This window comes from Nomia melanderi, chromosome 3, assembly GCF_051020985.1.
Source record: "Nomia melanderi isolate GNS246 chromosome 3, iyNomMela1, whole genome shotgun sequence".
Lineage (NCBI taxonomy): Eukaryota > Metazoa > Arthropoda > Insecta > Hymenoptera > Halictidae > Nomia > Nomia melanderi.
In genome coordinates, this window is record NC_135001.1 from 10,794,310 (window position 1) to 10,812,111 (window position 17,802).

General features: G+C 30.6%; 4 protein-coding genes across 5 annotated transcripts in view; 3 read left to right on the top strand and 1 right to left on the bottom strand.

The window, feature by feature from the left end:
* Positions 1-75: 75 nt before the first annotated feature.
* Als2 (Amyotrophic lateral sclerosis 2) lies at positions 76-7,254 on the top strand. The gene is made up of 14 exons (XM_031987674.2): positions 76-864; positions 967-2,292; positions 2,365-2,931; positions 3,007-3,376; positions 3,480-3,681; positions 3,850-4,030; positions 4,122-4,288; positions 4,633-4,742; positions 4,836-5,047; positions 5,129-5,686; positions 5,869-6,045; positions 6,123-6,291; positions 6,354-6,536; positions 6,602-7,254. The coding sequence occupies exons 1-14, from the start codon at positions 524-526 to the stop codon at positions 6,647-6,649; spliced, it is 4,611 nt and encodes a 1,536-aa protein (XP_031843534.1). The 5' UTR covers positions 76-523; the 3' UTR covers positions 6,650-7,254.
* Positions 7,255-7,743: 489 nt separating this feature from the next.
* LOC116431794 (corrinoid adenosyltransferase MMAB) lies at positions 7,744-10,143 on the top strand. Of its 2 annotated transcripts, none has more exons than XM_031987691.2 (3): positions 7,744-8,162; positions 9,133-9,490; positions 9,652-10,143. In XM_031987691.2, the coding sequence occupies exons 1-3, from the start codon at positions 8,086-8,088 to the stop codon at positions 9,877-9,879; spliced, it is 663 nt and encodes a 220-aa protein (XP_031843551.1). In that variant the 5' UTR covers positions 7,744-8,085; the 3' UTR covers positions 9,880-10,143. The 2 variants fall into 2 exon arrangements, with proteins under 2 accessions (XP_031843551.1, XP_031843550.1); XM_031987690.2 differs by having other exon boundaries at positions 7,746-8,162; positions 9,130-9,490; positions 9,652-10,139.
* A 1,312-nt stretch (positions 10,144-11,455) lies between these two features.
* On the bottom strand, positions 11,456-12,748 carry Sbds (SBDS ribosome maturation factor). The gene is made up of 2 exons (XM_031987630.2): positions 12,303-12,748; positions 11,456-12,158 (listed from the first exon to the last, which is right to left on the bottom strand). The coding sequence occupies exons 1-2, from the start codon at positions 12,431-12,433 to the stop codon at positions 11,531-11,533; spliced, it is 759 nt and encodes a 252-aa protein (XP_031843490.1). The 5' UTR covers positions 12,434-12,748; the 3' UTR covers positions 11,456-11,530.
* Positions 12,749-13,842: 1,094 nt separating this feature from the next.
* The window catches only part of ssh (Protein phosphatase Slingshot), an 84,433-nt gene continuing 80,473 nt past the window's right edge, over positions 13,843-17,802 (top strand). The window contains exon 1 of the mRNA XM_031987621.2: positions 13,843-14,187. Coding sequence (XP_031843481.1) covers positions 14,131-14,187 — 57 coding nt within the window. The 5' untranslated portion in view covers positions 13,843-14,130. The remainder of the gene's footprint in view (positions 14,188-17,802) is intronic.

Sequence of the window (17,802 nt, forward strand, 5' to 3'; positions counted from 1 at the left end):
ATTATTCATAAAAGTTTCAAAATTTTAAAAATAAATAAAAGCCAACATTTTTTAATTCAAAATATAGGGGAAACTTTCTAATAAGTCGCTATACTTGTAGAACTTGTTCTTACTTCACCGCGCTTAAAAATGAGTAAAAATGAAAGTTGCATTGCAATAAGGTGAATGCTGGTGACTATAGCATGCGACGGCATTCAGTCAGTCTCGTTGAAATAATTTACTTTATTTGCATTCACTATGTATTATAAATATGTAGATAAAGAAATTATATGACAGTAGATATTGATTGTCAGGTGTCAGAAATTACTTTGAGACTTGGGATAATGTCACACAACTAAGACTGTAATAAGGAAATCATTTATTTAATCATGTTGGCATGTAAATTCTCTCAAGTATTATTACAGAAAAGTTCACTGAAACAAATCCAATCACAAATTACATGACAAAAACATTGTTGGCTAAAAGTACTATCTCATAAAATACTCATAGGTTATAAAAACTGGTATATCAAACATTTCATAAAATGCAGGAATATATGCACTTATGGAAAGGTGTTGATAAAGTATCATACACTTTTGGTGATAAGCCAAATGGCATTATTTGCAAATTGGTTACTATCAAAGATCGTATTTTTGTAATGACTACCTCAAACAACTTATATCATGGAGAAGTATCATTTATGGAAAACAGTCCTCCAACAATAATTTTCAAAAGAGCTCAATTTGATGTATTTGACGTGGCATCCAATTCGGAGCATTTATTTATTGTAGATAATAACGGATATGTTCTGAAAATAAATCCTCAGGACATGAGTATAATAGATATAATAATTCTGAAAAAAGAAATTAAATGTTGTAGTCATGGGTAAGAGATTGAAACCTTTATATAATATGAAAATTAATATTATAACTTTGTAATTTCGCATAACCAAACTATTATTTATTAAAATCATTTGTATTATTACAGATATAGAGAAGAAAATGAAGTTCTTAAAATAAAATCAATAGCTGTCAATGATCAGACAGCATTATTTGTAACAGAAGAAGGACAACTTTGGGCTACTGGAAATCAGTTGCAGATAGATATTAATAGCACAGAGCCTAAAAAAGTTAAATTTTTTGAAGGTAGAACTGTATCCACTGTTTCGTGTGGTTCTAATTTTAATGTAGTCGCTGTAAGAAGAACACCAAAAACTATGAAAGATGATACTGATAGTGAAAATGATGTGGAAGATGTTTTTGTTAATTCATGCCCACAATGTCTTAATACTGTATTAATAAGTCCTACAAGTGTGACATCATCGGATACCTGTCCAGTTGGACTTCATGCGCAACATTTCAGCGAAGACCGCTCAAGCACTTCCACTAGTGCTTTATCAATTGCCAGTAAAGAATATGATCCTGTGTCTCCTTCTGAAATTACTAAAGCAGAACATACATCTAAGATAAGCGGAAATGGAGAACAGTGTTCTAACAATACTACAAATTCTGATAAAGAGGAGAAGAAAAGTGTTATTTTTATAAACACAGAAGCTGCAAGACAGTTTCTAACTAGGCAACTGTCATGGGTTTCTTCATATGGAAGTGTTAAAGAGGATATACCCCTAGAAAGTATCGAAAAACCAACAAGATTAATCAAGCAAAATGTATCCAATGTAGCTAGTTTGGTATATGAAGGTGTAAAAACTGTGGGTGGTAAAGTTGTTACATTATCTAGACATATGAGTGGAAGTTCAGACATTAATGAATTAAAAATTGACAGTAATGAACATATAAAAGAACAAGAGGAAGAATGCTCAGGTCCTGGTGCCACTAGTTTGGCTCTAAGTTTGCGCTGCGAAGAATTTCCATGGTCATCAAGTACTGGTTCTTCAGAGCATGAGTTATCGCAACAGGGCTTAAATGAAAGAATTAATATGTTAACACGTACTGGCAGCAATATTTTGTCAACTGAACTATGGACATGGGGTGATGTTGAATTTGGACAGCTAGGAACAGGAGATACCATTAAACGCTCACGACCTGTTTTGGTTGCAAAACTTAGTAATGCTGGACTTAGAAAAATTGTATGCGGTGCATTTCACATACTTGCCTTAACACTAGATGGAAGGGTCTTTGCTTGGGGAAGAAATAGCAGTAAACAAGTGACATTAGAATCGGATACTCATCAAAGTGCACCTAAATTGTTTTCCACTAACTTGTCTACAAACGAGAGGGCTAAAGATATAGCAGCTGGTAGTTTCCATAGTTTAATAATGATGCATCATGGTTTATATTTTATTGGAAAGTCAAGGTGAATAATTTAAATGTATATTATATAAATATAATATTAAAGTAGTAAAAAATTTATTTTAATGGTTTTTAGTAAAACTGGAGACATGTTTCACCTTAATATCGAAATGAGTAATGAATGCAGTATAACTCAAATTCTTAGTTCTGGAGAATATAGTTGTTGTTCAATAATAAATGAACCTGTAATAAATATATCCGAAGATTTAATAAGTGATCAAATTTTTTTGGAAGAAATATTGATTATTTATCAAAATTTAATTAAACCGTTTCAAAAAAAGGGTGGCGCTACGCAAGAATCTAATGTTTATGAAACACTGTGTAGATGTTATACAGAATTGTTAAGTTTCAGTGTATTAAATGTTATTAGTTTGTGGAATTACTTCAATCACATTGGCGAGGCATATGAAGTGGTAGTTATTGCTAATGTTGAAGAATACATTACTGTATACAAATATTACTTAAATGCAATATGTGATGTTATTTCTTTAAGTGGATTTACATATATCGCAAAAATAATTGAAATACCGCGAATAATAACAAATTTATTTGTTGACAAATTAAAAGGTACAGAAAATAAGAAATTTGCCAATGAAATTATTACTACTATGGCATTACAGTATCCATTACATAAATTAAATAGGTAAATATAAAATATTTATAAATATAAATAATGTCTTTTCTTTACAGATTAATAAATTTTATATTTATTTTTTAGGTACAAAAATATGATTTTAAATTTAATAAAGTGTAATGGTACAAGAATGGGTATAGAACGATTACAAGAAGCTCTAGTGAAATGGGAACAATTATGTTTGGAACAAGAGAAACTACAAAAAGATGCTGAAGCAACAAAATTGTTCTGGGAAAATTCTGGCAAATTAGGAGAAGTTTTAAGGTCTCCTAATAGAAGACTTATAAGAGAATCGCGAACACATCCTATAGCAATACTTAATTCTGGATTATTTTCTACTCATTGGTTTGTCTTATTAACTGATATATTTATTCATGTTACTGGAACTTCTCATACAGTTCATCCACTTCAAACTTTATGGGTAGAGGCTTTATCAGATTCTGAAACAGTACAAGTAAGTTAAGTTAAATTCTAACAACATGAGTTTAGTTGACTAAATTCAGTTAGTACATCAATAAGTAGCTTGTAACATAAATTCTTTTATATTTCTATTTCAGAATGCTATATCCATAATAACACCAGAAGATACATTTGTGTTGTATACTCCAACAGTCTGTGAGCGTAATGAATGGTTACATGCTTTGCAGAATGCTATTAAATGTAGTTTGCATAGAGTTGTTGGACATGTACTACCAATAGTACGCTCTAGTTCCTTTAGTTTTACGAAGCACTCTATTTTCAAAGATGCAAAATACACTGGTTCGTAAATTATTTAAACCGCGTTATATCATAAATTGTTTGTTACTTTTACAGTTTGAAATATTTATAATCTTAATGATAAATTAATTACAAAACATTATACATTGGTCATTTTTATAATCTGAAAAAATGTATATTAAGAAAATAACTGAGACATAATGTATACAGGGCGTTGGCTATACGGAAAACCACATGGCTTTGGAAAATTAGAATGGTCTGATGGTCGCATATATAGAGGCCAGTTTCATAAAGGTGTTTTACATGGTACTGGAAAATTAGAAATTCCATTACAGAGTACATATGAAGGGCAATGGAAAGATGGTCAACAAACTGGATATGGAACATTGAAGTCAATATCTATTTAATAAGTGGATTATAATAAAACCCTAAAATACATTGTGACTAATAGAATATTAAAAATAAAACTTGAAATATTTTAGATACAATAATGGAGACTTTTACGAAGGATATTTTAAAGATGGATTACCACATGGTCATGGAGTTAAAACAGAAGGTTATTTTATGACATCTGTAGCATCTGTTTACATTGGAGAATGGGTAGCAGGTGTCAAGCAAGGCTACGGAATTATGGATGATATTATAGCAGGTATAATCGTATAAACATTTATTATCTCTCAATATATAACAATTAAGAAATTAAACAATAATTCGTGTCGTTAAACTTTTAATAATGCAATTATATATGCAAATATAGGAAAGAATATAGGTATAAGGGTACTAGATGTTATCTCATAATATTTGATACATGTTTTAATTTTAAAAAGTTTATGGTAATAACTTTAATTAATGATACAAACTTTTTATTCTCATCTTTAATATGTCAATATTTTTTTTTATATTTATACATTGAATATGAAATTTATAGTTAGTCAGCAATAAATGTTTGTCTAAGCATTTTAGTCATCACTGAAATATTAAATATTATTGTAGGTGAAAAATATTTAGGATCTTGGAGTAATAATATGAAACATGGTTGTGGGTTAATTGTAACATTAGATGGTATTTACTATGAAGGAGTTTTTATGCAGGACGTTTTAACGGTAGATTGAATATTTTTTTAAAATTATATATTTGTCAAATGTATAAAAGTATAAATTTCTAAAAACATTAAAACATATACTACCTAATTGAAGGGTCATGGAATCATGGTATTTGAAGATGGTACTCACTATGAAGGTGAATTCAAATCAGCTGGTATCTTTTATGGAAAAGGTACATTAACATTCCGAACTGGTGATCGATTGGAAGGAAATATGAATGGAGTATGGGATGAGGGTATAAAAGTTATTGCAACATTACATATGAATAATGCTACTGAAAATGTGCAAACCAATACAAAACCAATGTATGTGATTTATGAAATACAAAATGGGATGGAAGATAAAATGACAATTATATACAATTAATCTTTATCATCCGATTATAGGTCATTTGGAAAGTTATGTGTATCGCCAGATCAAAAATGGAAAGCCATATTTAAACATTGTTATCAGCAACTTGGTATACTTGATCCAGATTCGAAAGCTACGAATGTAGCAGATAAACGTCTAGAAACGCAACGTGCATGGCAAAATATTGCTAGCATTATAACTAAATTCCGCCAAAAAACATTACATCGAAAATGTGTCTCGATTCATACACCGATTACCAACGAAACGAATATAGAAATTACCGATGAACTAGATAAAATTTTTAATTTTGACAAAGAAAAATTGACTGATAAATCCTACAATGATATTCATAAATATTTGGTTAAAGCATTTGAATGTCCACATCATCCGTTAGGTATTTTGTTAACAGAAGTTTCTGCTGTATACACAGCTACGTATGGTGGTGTAAGAGTTCATCCTTTGTTACTCACTCATGCTATATCTGAACTTCATAGTATTACAACAAGAATATATGAAATAGTTACTTTATTGTTTCCCATATTACCATCTAATGGAGAAGAGTATGTATTGGAAACAGAAAATGGAGAAGAAGGGTATGTTGATTTTTATATAACTACTAGTTTGCTTAGTTTAATTATAACTATTGTAGAATTAATTAATTATAGTAATATAAGTAAACATCTACAATCCAGTAATTATTTATTTGTAAAGCCTATGTTTTTCAATAACTATTAATTTACATAACAATAATAATTTTGATAAATTACTTCACTAGGCAAGTTATAAGTACTACTGCGATAATGCATCCAATAATATTACCTCGCGTGCATTCTGTACTTTTTGTACTATATGCTCTACATAATACAAAAGAAGATGATGCCTATTGGGAAAGACTGATGAAATGGAACAAGCAATCAGACACAACACTAATGGCATTTCTGGATATTGACCAGTAAGTACTTGCATACTATTCATATTAAAAAATAAAACTTATTACCCTTGCACGTAAACCAATAAATATAATTATAGAAAATTTTGGAAGAATGCAAATATGATGAAGCTAAACGAAAACAGGTTACAGTATCAAAATGAATCATATTTTAATGATGCAATAGAAACTTTGCAACAATTGAAAACGACATTCTCCCCATTAGAAAAATTATTGGTGATTAGAAATACATTTGAACAAATGACCCAAGTAAGTAAATTTATAATGTGTTTTGATATTTATGAAATTACAATGTCCTGCTACATTCATAGGCAGTACAAAAACAGTTGGATTCCACATATTTATGGACAATGGACGAATTATTTCCTGTTTTTTGTTTTGTCGTCGTACGAGCTAGGATATTACAATTAGGCAGTGAAATACAGTTTATAGAAGATTTTATGGAACCTTCTTTGCAAAGTGGAGAACTTGGTATTATGTTTACCACTTTTAAGGTAAGATGTAGTCTTTTTTGAAAATAATTTACAAGCTAAATGATATAAATATTTGTTTTTTGTAGGCAAGTTACTATCAAATACTGCAAGAAAAAGTTAATGTAGGTGACTAAAAATATAAAAACTCATAATTTTATATATAAATAAAAGGAATACATTCTAATAACTTCTAGAACGATAAATTATTAAAAAATAAATACAAGCAAATAAAATTCAGCAAGCCATAAAAAAGTACCTTAAAAATTAATGTTATTAAGTTACAAAAACAATGTAATTTAAGGAAGTGTATGAAATCTGATAAAAATGATTATTAATTTTAATTAGTATAAATGCAACTGGACATTACAGTGCAAGTAGTAAAATTGTGTACCTACCACATTATAATATAATTATCCATAATGTTATAAATGTACAGTATATATAAAATTAAGTCATTGATCCATTAACTTGGTTCTACTACTTTTTATCTAAGAGGCTTAAATATTTATTTATTTATTTATATTAACTATACATAATTTTCCCAGATATATTATGTACAAATTAAAACTTTATATTGTAATCAAATGTATTTTATATTTTAATGTAATTTTTAATTTCACTGTATATTGTGTTAATTTTCATCAAGCATTTATGTGATATACAAAGTTGTACAAATTAATAATATTCAAATTATTTTGAGAGTAATTTGAAAATATATAAAAACTACCAAAGTGTATAAAATAAAAAGTTTGTTGATATGTAATCATATATATTAATTAAAACATTATATACTTGTTTCTTATATTAATGAAAAATATATTTGTTTGACTCAACTACTGCCATATATACTTGAAAATGTAATATAATTTCTTGTTAACAAGGATATATGCTACTTATAATGTCCATTATATATTAACATCATGATAATGTTTGCAATACTATATCATTAAATATTATAAGAAAAATTACAAAGCATTATATATTTCCTATTGCTATATATATATTATTATATATTAGTTATGACAATTAACTGAATATATTTTTATTATTCGAATACTTCAACCAGATAAGTTTTATTTGTTATTCATATAGAAATATTTGATTTATTCGTATTATTAACCTTTATGCAAATAATAAAAATAATTTTTATTATAATACTGTAAACATAACAAACTCGTTCAAATAAATTTTTATTTAATGAAAATATTTTTATTCATTACTCTTGTTTTCTACTTATTAACCGAATAAACCATATGTTCAGTACTGGTTCACGATACGATCTTCTGTTTCTTAATGTTTTCTTTAAAACTGATTATTTTTTAGTGTTTTAAATTTAACAGTGTTTAAACATTTTATTTGAATATATTCAATCGAAAATATTTAATCGATTTACATGGTGTGCTGATTGAAATTTTTTCAAATAAATAAAATGGTGTATAACAGTGCGCAGGTTTTGGGTAACAGCATGATCTCAAAGCATGTTAGTGAATGTAAATCGTAACATTTGCTGCGATAAAAATTGAATATTTAGAAGAAGTGTTCTAACGTAATTATATCTCTTATTATAAACATGGAAGTAGTCAGAAGTGTATGGAATAAACATCTTTTAATGTATAAAGTTGCAATGCAAGTCTCTTTACGAAATAGGTACATGGTGAGATTGACATAACCTAAACTTCATTTTCCATTTTCTAGAATACTTTTTAGTTAATTAATGTAAACACAAAATAATGCTATTTTCATAATATTTTTCGAATATATTTTAATTCTTTTGATAAAAATGTAAATATAAAGTATTCATCTATTTTTCGAAAATATTCTGACGTATTATGAGCTTTAATTTACCGGTATATTTTTATTTTTCGTATTAAATTTTTAATTATATATAAAATTGTACAGTATTCTTTATATTTTGCAAATGTGTATACACATATATTAATATTAAAAAACTCATAATAGAAACAAACCTTGTCTAAAACTCTTATTTTTAGGAGAAATAGAAAATGTCTTGAAGACACTTTTTTTCATCTGAATGTAATCAAAATGTAAAATGGAAGTTCTTATTGATCTTATGATATCAGAATATCATTAAATGAAGTTATTAATTTTATTTGGTTGGAGCCATTTATAAATTATAAAATATGCATAAAAAACCAATCATAATTAATGTATTTCTTATATTTGGAGATAACAATGAGATAATAAATCATACTTTTTCACAAATGGAAATTTAGGTTCAGTGGTTAATGAAAGATATTATGGTAGTAAAAAAAGTAGTAGTTTTTGTATTTTTGTATGAAAGAACCATCTATTTTAAGAACTAGCTAATTTGGATTTCTGAAAATAATTTTTAATTATGATCTTGCTGGATTCTATGTATTGCAGTGCATCTATTAATATACACATTTTATTCCATAAATTGTTTAAACCAATTTAAGAATACCTAAAAGTTGGAAAAGATATTAATATTAATTTCTATATAATTTTAATTATCATTTAATCTAGCATACATTTATGGAAAATTGTATAATTATAATGTATAATATACATTTATTAATGTTATAAATAACATAGTATTATTGGTAATAAGTCATAGGATATTTATCAATTTCAGCAGTTCCACAGCAAAAGTAACAGGAAAGACTACTTCTGCACAAGATGATGATTCAAGAACAAATACAGATATAGATTTAAATGCGACAAATGATATTACATTTAATGCACTTGTTTCGACTGAAGAATTATTAGCACAAATAGGACTAGCAAGAGAATTTGCAAGTGATAGCAAAGTCGAACATCCATATGTTGATAAATTGAAAAGAGTGCAAATGATTTTATTTGATTTAAGTCATGCTATATCAAAAACAATGCCAGGGCAATATAAATCATTTGAAACTAAACATGTTAATGATTTGGAAGAATGGATATCAGAGTATGCTAATCAGTTGCCACCTCAAGAAACCTATATCATTCCGGTAATAGAAAAATATTTTTACCTATTATAACTTGTTATAATCGTAGTAAATAAATTTGTAATATAAAATAATAGCACAATTGTAGAAAATTAGTAGTTTTAACAATATTATACATAGAAATATACAATTTACCCATATTTCATTTCATAAATTTTTAATAGGGTGGTGGTAAGGCTTGTTCTACTCTACATTCGGCGAAAGCAATATGTAAACGTGTAGAAAGGAACGTTGCATCATTGGTACAGGATGGTTTATTGAATAAGGAAGCACAAATATATTTAAATAAACTACAAAACTTTTTATTGACAACATCACGCATTGCAGCCAAGTGTGACCAACGGACAGAGAATATATATATTCCTAGAGCAGAATTTACCGAAGAGAAATAAATCTGATGTTATGCCATAACTGTCATAACCAATAGAGTAATATTTCCATTGAGAAATAATATAAATTGAATATTTATGCAGAAATTTTGCAATAATATTATTTTCAGATATATTTTCAAAGCATTAGTAAGTTGTAAATAATTTTTAATCAAAATACATATGTCAGTTACTTACTGTATTGTTACTATTATATAAAATATGTATATAATAATTATGCTCTGTATGAAGTAGTCATTACTTAAAATTTTTTAATAAATTATAAGATCAAGATGAAGTTTTTAATTATAATATAAATATCTTAATATTCCCTTAAATATTATTATTTAAAGAAATAATGATTACACTGTGGAACAAATTTTGACCGATGTTAGTTTTTGCAATACCCACTATGTAATTCTTATAGAGTTCCTTACCCTAAATACGAATCCTAAAACCAAATTGCTGGGTCAAGTTCAGAAAAAACTGGAATTTTGTAAAAACGGTCGAATTTTTCAGAAAACCAAGTGTTACGTGAAAACTAAAAACGATAGAAAGTTAAAATTTGTCACAAAAAATAAAGGAGACTTGCCCGATCACGTAGCTATAAAAATTTTGAATTTTGCGTATCATTAAATGTTTATACGCCTAAAACAAATTTATATAAACAAATTACATATTGATAAAACAGTAGAAACATTGCCAGACTTCATATAATTTGTCTAAATTTTTTAATTCACAGATATGTTAACCTTTCATTTTTTCGAAACAAGAGAAAATGGACTTACGCCACTTTCAAAGTAAAAGGTCCATATATACATATAAGAAGTGACCGGGGTCCAGGTCTATACAGCGCGTAGTCACGGCCCTGCATAGCTGTGGCCGGCGAGCGATGGCCGTGTGGCGCGAAAGTTCCGTTCGCGGAGATTTTCTTACCCTGTCCCAAAGAAAAACCGATGTCACGCTTCCCACGGGGGGGTTCCTCTTCAGAAATGTCTGCAGAATCCAATGGTGCACAGCAAATTCGTGTTGGCCAACCCACTTTTCGTAGAAATGTAACAGAAGTGCATACAAAGTACGCGCATCTACCTTTTTTTAAACTTTCATCACCTTTTACAAACATTTAATGATACGCAAAATTCAAAATTTTTATAGCTACGTGATCGGGCAAATCTCCTTTATTTCTTGCGACAAATTTTAACTGCCTATCGTTTGTAATTTTCACGTAACACTTGGTTTTCTGAAAAATTCGACCGTTTCTACAAAATCCCAGTTTTTTCTGAACTTGACCCAGCAATTTGGTTTTAGGATTCGTATTTAGGGTAAGGAACTCTATAAGAATTACATAGTGGCTATTGCAAAAACTAACATCGGTCAAAATTTGTTCCACAGTGTTATCGAAGGTAATTTCATTTTATTAATATTAAAAAATTTTTGCAGACAATTATATTCAAATATGTCATGAGCAGTTATTAATTTTATTATTTTTATATAGATTAATGGTGCAAAATAAATGTTTTGTATCAAATTTTAGTTCATGTGTATATAAAGCAAGAGAATAATTGTAAATAAATTTATAATTTAAGAAAATAAGACATAGTGATAAGAAATTAAATTTATTAGATATATAAGGGGTTATGAATTATAGTAATTAACATCTTATTAGGTTCATAATTTATTCTAAAATTTCATCTCCTTCAATAATCTCCTTCAAATTAAGTAATTCTAGAAATCCAGAACCTTTTGTTTCAGACCTTACTAGTTCATCTATTTCTCTATATTGGCCAGGATCAATTAAACATACTAAATTTAATGTTCCGTTATTCCATTCTTCTTCTTCGAATTTTGTGGCTAACTTAATTATTTTATCTCTTAATTTCCTTGCCTCTTTGCCTGAAACCAAAACCCTTAGTCTCATTTGAGCTCGTTCTAATGGCATTATAGCTTTTAACTGAGGAATAACATCTAAAGCTTGCTGTTTTGCATTTCGATTTGGCTTTACGGAGAAATGAATGTCTTTCATGGCTTTTTCTATCATTGTTACAGTATATGGACGTTTAGTTTCTGGATTAACACATTTGTCAGCAACAGTCGTCGCAATATCTTTAAACATAGAATCTAGTGCAGAATGCCTTTCTTTATCCGAAACTTGAAGTTCTCCTTTAGTAAGGATCTCTTTACAAATCTCAGTTTGGTTATCTGTTCCAAAAGCTTTTACAAGGTCTTCTTTTTTTGCAACCTGACCTTTTGAAACATTTATAAAAACTGTGTGTGTTTGCAAAACTTCATCAATGTCTTTTTCCCTGAAATTAATGTTAATAAATTCTTGTTGCACAAAAATCATTAATAAGTCACTACGACGATTTTCAGTTTATAGGTTATGTTGTTTGACAAAACATATAAATAACGCAATACGTATTTATTTCGGGAGACTTTAAAAAACTTACAATTTATTTCTCCATGAAATAACTTTGTTTCTGTAACAGGCGATCTCAAATCGTTTCCCTGCTTTTTTCATACGAACCACGGCAACATTGGTTAATCTTATTTGATTTGTTGGTGTAAAAATTTTCGACATTTTTAATGTTTAATATAACTTCAACAACAATTTATTATAAATATAATATGTATATTTAAATTGTGTTTCACAAGAATACAAGTACGTACGCACTTTTTTTGTTAAAGTTTTAGACATGCGCGTGTATCTCAATTCAGTGTAAGTACAAATACTGCAAGTGCCAATAACTTAAAGTCATTTCGAACTCTCGATTATAATCGAATTATCGATATATTAAATGCATTTGTAATATCGATAGATTTTAAATTTTCCGTTAGCTGCGAATTCGTCCAATGGAAGTATTTACATTTTCACTGAAACCTTCTTATCATCTGTGGAATACTAAACAAATCGATTTGACAATACCAAAACATTTAAATAGTAATATTTAAAATTATTTTAATTTTCCATAACAAAATGAGGAACTATATCATAATAATATTGCATATTTGAAAACTATCTTCAATCAGTACAACTTCCGAACGGTAAATGGTAATTTTTTATTTTTTTATCTCACTTTATTGTAGTGACATTGAGTAGATTCAATACTTACGATTGTTCAACAATTCAATTGTTTTTAGGTAGTTGCTTAATACATTGATTCTAATGTACTTATATAATAAGATACACAAGTAAAAATTGCAATAATAATATAATTATTTAGAGTATTTATAAAATTCTTTTGTAGTTTGAATTAATCGTTGCGAAGTAAGATAGATAACAAGATACTTTCGATTGTTGAAGCGAGTGATTTAATTTTTTTAAAAGCTTTTTACCTCGGCGTTGATTCGTTTATGGATTCTTCTTCCTGTTGGTACTCGATAGTCATTGGTGATAGGAACACGTTAACTGTGAGGGCGCGCGAAAACGGAAGTGCGCAACTGATTTAGTGGAGCATGTTTCACGCAAACAATATACCTTCAATTTAAATTTAGTTTTAATTCTTAGCATTAATATTATACCAACACTAGGTTGTATAAATTTTAATAAGCTTGCGCGTGAAAGATCATTTACCTTTATGTATATAATCATTCATTGGTTCAAAGCAGGATGTTTGTTTACCCACTAGTGTAAAAGATTAATAAATAAATTCTTTTGTGATATATATATATATATATATATATATATATATATGATAAGCATCTATTAAAATAAAATAAAAAACCTGTTTGAGCATTAAAAGTTTGTAACATTATATCTCATTTATGATTATAGACGGACAAACGTCGCATAAAGATGTATTAATGTTTCATTCATTGTTTGTACATTCACCTCTATCGTTTCTTCTTTTTACATACATATACGAATGTACAAAAACTAATCAGTATCACTGTCGCAGCGAATATATTATCGTAAACCAATGAAGAACAATTCAAATTTACCGTTTCGAAATCATATTTCCCCGTGAAATTCAGCGAAGAAAGAATACATTCACAATAATATCGCATACTTAACAAATTCATGACAACGTTTGTGATGCAATGACGTCGTCGAGCGATAAGCGGACTCGCGGGGTGCGCACGCCATGGTTGCGCGCACGCGCAAACTGCCGCTATATTAGACTGTATCGAACATGGCCGCCGCGTGCGTGATGCCGTTGGAAGCGCGTAAAAAATGATTGTTTTTTCGTGGCTCGAAGGACACGATCGTTTGTACGTGTGTGTATAGTGGCAGTGAGTGTTATCTCCAGCATTTCGACAACGTGGGAGGCCATTATCATGGCGTTGGTCACCGTGCAACGATCCCCGAGCGTATCCAATTCCCCGCAGAGTTCGGTGAGTTCCTGCTCTTTGTGTGTCTTTACTGGCACCTGCCGTCGATTTCTGTCACGAGTACGCCGTCTTAAACGTTTTTATATGATCGCCTGAAGTGCCGTGCCCGGAACACGTTGCGCGGTGTTTAACGTTGTACACGGAGAGCCCTTCCTTATTTGGTGGTGCATTGACAGCTGAACGTGGAAGGGAAACGAGAAAGACGTCCCTACCCCCCTTCCTTCCTCCGTTTATATTTACAGTGACAGTGAAACGAGGAGTGAAGAAAAAAAATTCGTCGCGTATCACGAAAAACCAGAATTACACCGAACGGGTGGTTTGTTTTGATGTTTCCCTCCTGCTGCGGCTCGCGGTCACGACTCTAGGCGAGGCTGCACGACTTTGCGACTGTTCGCGAGTCCGCTATCTAATCCGCTCGGAAGCGGTGCATTTTTCCTATTACCGGCGTATTTTTCAACAATACTCTCAACAATTTTCAGCGCGAAACGATGCGATCCAGCCGGCGGCTGTTTCCGTGTCCGGTTTCTCGTTACGCTTCGCGTTCGCACGCTCTTCGAGCCGTTGTTATTCTCGAGTGATCTTAAGCTGAAAGTTTCATTAATCGGTCACTGAAAAAACTTTCGAACAAAGAGTCCGGCTTCAGTGTGGAAACCTCTAACCGAAGGAACAACGATTTTCGCGTGCCGGTCGGTTACGTTCGATTATCGATTCGTTTGTGTACCCGTCGAATCGACGCGCGATTTAAGATGAACTTAACCCTTCCAATTCTCCGCGCAGGTCTAGTCGAGTTTTTATTCGATCGTCGATCGTGAATCTTGCCTGGAAGTGCGAGGAATCGAATATATCTTTTTTTAGCTACTTTCGTTGCGCTCCCCTGATTAGAAATTCACCCTTAAGGTCGCTGACGCCGGAATGTCGGCCGCGGTTTACCGATTGCCCGCCGTGGTACTCGCACGCGCACGCATAGTAGCGGCAACGGTGGTAGTAGTGGCAATAGTAGTGTAGTAACGGCGACGTGCGGCGGGGCAGAGCACAGTCGAGATCCGTCCTCTCGGACGGCGGAACGGCGAAAGGGATTCGAAAAAGAGAGCGAAAGGAACACGTGGATCCTACTATATCTGTTCCCCGTAAACTAAAGCCGTGACGAGAACGTTTTCTCCGGCGAGTAAAATGATTCGGCCGAAACAAAAGACCGCGCCGCTCCGGCTGACCGTCGCTCCTCGGTCCGCCACCATTCGCCCTCGTTCCCGGTCTTCTTGTTCGACGATGAAATGGCTTTTCCGAACGGCACGTGATCCGCGCTTCATCAATTTCGAGAAGCAAGGTCACGCGAGTAAAGCTCCGTTGCTGCTCTTTTCAATGCACCGATCATTACCGGGACTGAGTATTATCCAGACAGCTTTGTTCTTTTAGGTAGGAATGTGAAGTTTTAATTGCTGTGAAAATAATAGATGAACGGAAGGATTTGATTGTGGGTTGTAAAATGGTTTTTATACATTTATATTTAACTATTTTGAATTCGAATTAAATATTATTCTTCTGTTATCAATTATTATATTACAGAACAAATGTAGACATAGAATATGCATAGAATTTTTCTCTTTTTTCAATAAATAATTACCGACAAAGTTGTATTGATTACAGTTCAAAAATAAATCATAGGGCAAGGTGTTAATATTTGAAAATGGGCCAAATATTTTTTGCACAGGAATGTGTATTATTGAGTATAATGAATGTTATTTAAAATTATAGTGTTTAATGCTTGCGAGACTTTTGTTTGTATGTTGCTTTTATTGTACAAATAAAGTTGGAAGAGTTTATATGTGAGTTTATTAACGTATTTTTTATTAAATATTTACTTCTTTCGAATTAGGAGATTTATTTATTTGGGACGAATTAAATTTACCAGCGAAATGATGTGCAGAAATTGTATAGGTTGGTAGAATTGTAATAGTTATGTGAATACTCATTTTTTCTACGTTTAGTGACCGCCAATTTTGCTTTTTGTTTTATTTAAATATTTTACATAATTTTAAACATTAACTTATTATTATGAAAGCGAAAGTCTTTAAATAAAGCAAATTAGTGCGCAGAGATCACAGAAAGTATAATTGAATACAAGTACAAATGATCAATAAAGAATATTGAAATTGTAAACAAAATAATTGTCTTATTGGCACACAACAATTGGTTAATAAAGTTGAGACAAACTTCTGTAAAAAAGTTATTGATTCAGATATCAGAATATTATTGAGAAACAATTATCATGAACGAATAGTCTGAAATAAACCGTGAATCTTATAAATCTTATAAAAACATTTTTTACAAATCAATTTCGTCGGATTTTTACTATTTATACTGCACCATTAACTTTTTCTTTTCAGTAGAAGAGTCACTTAAAGCACATTTATTTACGTCAAGCTAGTCTTTAATCGCGCTACTTTGAACGAACGCGCAGTGTAGCGTAAATAATGTTCAACTGAATGCCACATTGTAAAGAAGTACACATCGTCAACTGAAAGCACTGCACATTTAGCGATATATTGATGCACTTATACGTAATTTTGTGTTGGGTTTCGTTTATCATTTGGATCTCTATTTATCTAGTCCATATCGTCTCTCAGTTGAGTCAACAAATCAAGTTTCCACTGTAAAATCTCTTTGTGTAATTTACGTTTAGTTCTAGTATAGTATTCCCTCTGTAACGGCGCGTGTTATTGACCTCTTTAGCGTCTCATTTTTATCTTCACCATCTTGTGACGTAGTTTCTTTGATTTCACCGTTTACGTGTCCATGCTCTCTTTCGTACTCACTGGGCGAGACCTTACAAAGAGTAAACATCGCATTCCGTCAAATTTGATGCACGAACGGTACATTGAAACAAATTGCACTGCGCATTTATGTAGCCAGTTACAAGAACCATTGCTTACAAATTTGGGATCAAACTGAAAAATTACTGCTTATGAGAAAATAAAACAAAAAATTCATGTGTTTCCTTGGTTCTTGTAAGCTTATGGAGGTTCTTATAGCATTATCTTTTTTCTCCTGTATTTCAAGGAGCGGTAAAATTTTATTGATATTTTTGTGGAAACTATACGTTTCAAGCGGTTTTATTGATTATAGGATCTCAGCGTTTGAAATTATTTTATTGTATCGCGAAAGTTATAATACTTTCTCTCCTTATTAGATAACTAACTTTCCATGACGAAATTCCCGTTAAGAAGAAGGTAAGTTATTTCGACGAAGGGGACATAAACCGGCCTGAGGCGATAGTTTTTAATAATGTAGTAACAATGGTAATTTTATCATTTTTATATAGTTCTGCCTATTCATTTAAACTACAGAAACGTTCGAATATTCAATCGATTTCTTTTTCTTTTGCGACAGGAAAAAATTTGTTGTTGCAAAATACATTGGAAAATAAAGGTAATATACATAATTATGGTAAGATTCAAGTCTTCTTTGGTTGAACAAGTGATTTACAGTAGGCAATGCTCCCAAAGATCTCGCTGAACATTTGAGTCACGCGACATTATTGGGGTTGAAATTCTATGTAAACAGAATGAAGTTTACGTTTGAACATCGAACAAATTTAGTCACTTTTACACAATCGTACAG